The sequence below is a fragment of the Anopheles aquasalis genome, chromosome 3 (genome assembly GCF_943734665.1).
Source record: "Anopheles aquasalis chromosome 3, idAnoAquaMG_Q_19, whole genome shotgun sequence".
In the NCBI taxonomy this organism is placed as follows: Eukaryota; Metazoa; Arthropoda; class Insecta; order Diptera; family Culicidae; genus Anopheles; species Anopheles aquasalis.
Window position 1 is genome coordinate 66,913,549 of NC_064878.1, and position 5,000 is coordinate 66,918,548.

At 45.8% G+C, this 5,000-nt stretch overlaps 2 protein-coding genes across 9 annotated transcripts in view; both read right to left on the bottom strand.

Annotated features, from left to right (window-relative positions):
• Positions 1 to 2,353, bottom strand: part of LOC126575399 (probable cytochrome P450 301a1, mitochondrial) — a 6,058-nt gene extending 3,705 nt beyond the window's left edge. The window contains exon 1 of one of the 7 annotated variants that reach the window (XM_050236079.1): positions 2,224 to 2,353. The gene's annotated coding sequence lies outside the window, so the exon portion shown is untranslated. The other 6 variants (XM_050236078.1, XM_050236081.1, XM_050236084.1 and 3 more) reach the window with 6 other exon arrangements.
• Positions 2,354 to 2,665: 312 nt separating this feature from the next.
• The window catches only part of LOC126575395 (netrin receptor DCC), an 83,828-nt gene continuing 81,493 nt past the window's right edge, over positions 2,666 to 5,000 (bottom strand). For both annotated transcript variants that reach the window (XM_050236073.1, XM_050236072.1), the window contains exon 10: positions 2,666 to 5,000. This exon is cut by the window's right edge and continues 133 nt beyond it. In XM_050236073.1, coding sequence (XP_050092030.1) covers positions 4,895 to 5,000 — 106 coding nt within the window. In that variant the 3' untranslated portion in view covers positions 2,666 to 4,894.

Sequence of the window (5,000 nt, forward strand, 5' to 3'; positions counted from 1 at the left end):
TAATTCGTAGCTCACACATTGCTAGCAACAAAAAACCGCTTTAAAGGAGGAGAGTATTGATCAACCGGCATCAAAAACAACTGCTGCTAGTGCGGCATTCAGCGCAACATCAGCAACTCCATCGGTATGAGCCATTGCGGTGAGCTGTGCGTGATAAAACTCGATCGAACAACGTGGAGGGTTGCCGCTGATATTGTTTCAACAATAATTGAGACACAAAAATGGAGACTTTCACCACCGCTGCTACCGCTGGATCATCATCGTCGAGGTGCTTTTTCGCCTGGAACGTGCCGAAATCGGATCACAAATTTCACTTCCACCCATTGGCCGCGTGTATGTTCATTGGAATATAGCGGAAAAAAACTCATCGAAAAACCTCATCATGGGACAGATTAGATGCCAATTTGTTCCACATAACTTGATGCTATTCGGACAAACACACGCCTCAGCGCTGTCGTCGATCGTGTCGCTGGTTTCACCACCGAGGCAACATCCGTGTCAAGTGTCTGGCCACCCGTCCATGCAAAAAAAAGAAGACATTTATCGATTGCATCATATCTTCTTCGCCAACCTGCCACGATTCAGATGATCATGAGCCCCAATGGAGCTGATCGTATGCACCGATCGCGGATTCCATTCAGCGAGTCTTTTGATTTCGACAAACCGGTCCCTTCAGCTTCGAGTGGCAAGAGATCTTGAGCTGCAGCCAGCTGCACCGTGCTACGACGTTCACCAGATCAAGTCAAGGTAAGCCACCCGATTCGTGCGCCAGTTGCGCTGAAGCAGAAAACCAGTCAGCTAGCGAGCGAATGAAAAGGTGGCTCAAGTGGATGCAGAGACCGCGGTTGCTCAACCCAACCGAGCAAGGACCTTGAAAAGTCTTGGTAACCATCCAGCTAATGATTTGCTATCATGATGTGCACTTCAGATAGGGATGTTGTCACTGATTCCACTCATTAGCACTCCCCTCATGAGCTCCAGAATGAGATGGAGGCCTCGTAATCCATCCTGGACTCAGAGGGCGAAAGTGCAAAGTGATGGGCAAACACAACACTTCAGCGGCGATTGCGCAAATTCAGAATGCTACACACAGTTCCCAGTCCGCCAGAAAGTGAAGCTGCGATTCTCTCCGAGGCCATGAGTATGGTTGTGTCTTTGAGCTGTCTTAGAGATTTCACTTTTTTTGGCTTCGCAACACACGCACGCCACCTTCCCCGAAGAGTGATATCTCTTCGCTAACAGTGGTGTGGCGTCTTGCCTGGCCAGGCCAGTAACGCCTGATGATCATTTGCCACGTTGCGCATTGCTGGCACATCTTCTTCTGGGTGCGTGCGCGAGAAGCGATTTCACTTCGCATCCCATCGCAACATCGACGCGTGGACGCGTGGGGCCACTTATGGAAATTGTTTGATCGAGACCAACCCCATGGAAACGCTGGACACATCTCTCACGCCACCTGGTGGGGTCACAAGTCCACGGCAGCAGTTTAGTGTGGATGCGATGATGTTGAAACAAGTGGATGCTTGAGAAAGATGAGAGGGAGAGAAGGGGAATGAAAAAGAGAGAAGGGAAGAGATGCCACATGCCCATCGTGCAGATCATAGGCTGCGCGAACGCTGCGCTGGGTGGGTCTGTGGCTTCAAGATTTTACACCCCTCGCGAGCCATTGATAAAAAAAAAGCGAACATGCCATCTCTTTGAATTGAGCCTTGTAGCCTTGACCTTTTTAAACGACACAATAACCGCCACAACGATGAATGCGATCGAAAGCGACTCATCGACGATGCGAGAAAGAAGGAGCCGCAACAAGTCCCCGGCCACTCTTTTGCGTGATGCAACGGCAAAATACAGTTTTCTCGAGCGTTCCGTTCCGAGGCACACGAACACGATCACACAGACACACAGTTCCCCAAATCCGGTTTGGAGGTCAGCGCGAGCGTCTTGCTCGCTGGTGATACACAAAACCGCTCACCGGCCGCCGTGGAAAAGTCGATCAGCGTTTCGGTTTGCCAAGGGCGTTGTAATTGGCTTCGTGCTTTCGAATCGCGATCCAATACGTTCCGAACCTCGCGATAAGCCACTGCGGTGAGCTGCTTACGCACTTTCGCCGGGAGACACACTTTTGATCGCGGAATTTCTCTTCCATCCGATTCACTAGACTTCAATGATCGTATAAGCGACGAACGTTTTTAAGCGATGCGTAACATTCGAAAAAACACTTACTACTGACACGCTAGGCCCTAGACGAGGCTCTAGCAACAAACTGTCGCTCACTTAGTCTCGGTTCTTCACCAAATGCTTCGTTTAAACACCCCTTAGCCACGCGAAACAACGAGAGCGAACCGCACCGTACCACGTCCGAGGTAAAAGTGGGGCTTGAAATGATCATCGATCGGACCGGATGATCATCGAATGAACATTTTGGGGGATGGGGAGTACTGCCCAGTCTTTGGTTGAGGGTTAAAAGGCCATGATTTTTGTTAAAAAGAATACACTTTTGTAATTTATTTCGTCATTTTTTCAAGGAATTGGTTGAGAAAAATCGGGTTTCTTTCGAAAAATTCAAAGAAAATTGTGAATGAACACACTGAATGAATGGGGAAGTGAGATTCACCCAAAACTCGCCATGCTCATCGTTTTCCAGGTTTTTTATTTGATTTCGAATTTTCGTTACACCAACGTTCGTCGCCGCGGGCTTTTCCTTGATCGCCTTTCCCATTTGTTGCTTTAGTAATGTATAAATACAGTAATATTAGAAAAATGCTACCAGTTTTAGGCTTATTCATCGTTATATCATGTTTAGGGTTCGCTCGACCGTTTTTCTCGGTGTTTTTCTTTTTTCTTTCGGTTGAGCCGTTTGAGTGAAGTGTTTTTACTTTCCCTTGCTGATGTTGCGAACAATTTGACTAATGCGTATTCGCCAAAGAGGAGCGGGGAGTTTCACATTCAACAATTCAGTTTCTAGCTTCCGACCGAACGGTATTCTTAGTTTCGCTGCCAACACTGACCCAAATGTTTCCGTCCATTGCGGGGCAAATGCGACCGCTTAAGGCCGTTAGATGCTGATGAACGAAGAATGGCAGGTTGATTAGATGCGATAGGTGTATGAGTAGATGCTATTTACAGAGCCTTTAATGGAAACCTTCGACATTCAACTAAACGCTTAGGATGATTGAGAAGCGGACGAGAGTAAAGTAAGCTTTCCGTTGGAGGCTAAAACTGATCAATATAGTTTTGCTAGGACTCGGGGTGAATATGAACCGATACAGTATCGATAAACGTACGAGATAATTACGTCAAGGTCTGCCATTCTGGTTCAAATGACGGTTTTCGCGTAAATTCGTTCCATAGAAAAGTGATACCGCGGTAATTGCTTACTTCGTACACATTTGCTCTCCCTAAGCTAATGTTTTGGAGTCCTCACTACGTGTGCTCCTCACAGGTTCCTCGATGGCGTTCTAACTATTTGTGATGTGATTGTGATGTGCGTTCGGTGTGGTTTGTGTGTCTGCAAACTATCTTGTGATCAATTAGGAACACCTTCTTCCTACTTCAGGTTGGTATATAAAATAAAGTTACTATTACGATACACAGACAACCCTCCCTGGAGGATGTTGGAGGTTGTATAAAAAGTTCCAAATGCTCAAAAGTTTTTACAATACACTTGTGCCACCACCATCTAAATAGACGGTGGCATGTTGTATCTACCATGCAACACTATCTTTATATTCTGCTAGCACCGGTACGCTGCTAAACCGCTAGGATTCCAAATGAGGACACGATCGGTACCAGCCGGCAGCTGACAGTAGGATACTGCTGAGCACATGCACAACCTAAGAAAATATGAGTTCAATTGTGGAACTCGTTGACTTGGTATGGCAGTGCGAGCGTGGCATGTTGGTGGCTTGTAAGATTGATCCCTATTTTATCATTTGTGTTCTTTTCCCTCGATCCCATTCCAATGAGATGCATTCACATGGCAAAGCAAAAAGAGATACACACATCGCTTCTTAAATAAAACAACAAGTGTCTTCAGTTTTGAGTATTTTTTCTGTTCTACTAGCAATAAAATCACTGGGCATAGCATTTTGGTTTACGTGATTACATACTTGAGGAGACGCAGGTTGGAGCTGCTCCTCGGTGCATCTTACTAGACGACAAATGAACTAAATGACACGGATAGAAATTGGCAGAACGAAACAACGTTAAACAAACATAGAATGAGTACGAATTATGCACCTACTGCTAGAGGAATATTTACAATTGTTATGAGTTTCTGCTGATTCGCATAAATGTAGAACGGATGTTAGAGAGCTTTTCCTGAACAGATGTCGCGCACGCGACAATGAGACAATGACGAATGGGAACGAAAGAAGCCGCTGAAAGATTTTCTTATCACTAAAGACTCATTCGAAGATTGCTCCTAACCTACAAAGTCTCAAGGATACTAGCGTGTCTTCCGTACGATACAAAAAACTGTAGAAATATTTTCTGGCTATCGTCGTTGAAAATTTTCATAAAATTAAAATGGAACAACGTAGGTTTAATAAATTAATTTGTTTTGTGCACAAAATGTGTCGTCCTCCGATGCTCTATCGATGCTTGAACTATGCTAGATTATGTCACAAAAAATCAAGTTAATTACATAGCTGCACTACGAGTCACCGCGAGTTTCAAATGGAACAAACGTAGCGGTTCCTTCAGTCGAATGCTGTCTGCTCTCCTCACATTCTCGCACTCATCGCACCCATTCATCACAGAGTTACACACTCGTGCTAGACCATCTCACGCAAGACCATGTCGTTCGGCAAAATTAAAACTAATAATGACTAAATCAGTTTGCATCACGCATGCTGCTCTCCCGCTAAACGCTACCGATGCTGCACGGATGAGCTTAGCATTCGAACTCGTTCGCCGTTATTGCACTCAGATCCTTCATCAGGCCCTCCAGATTGGCCATCTCCTGATTGAGCTCTTCGGTCGAGGTAGACGGGGCAAGC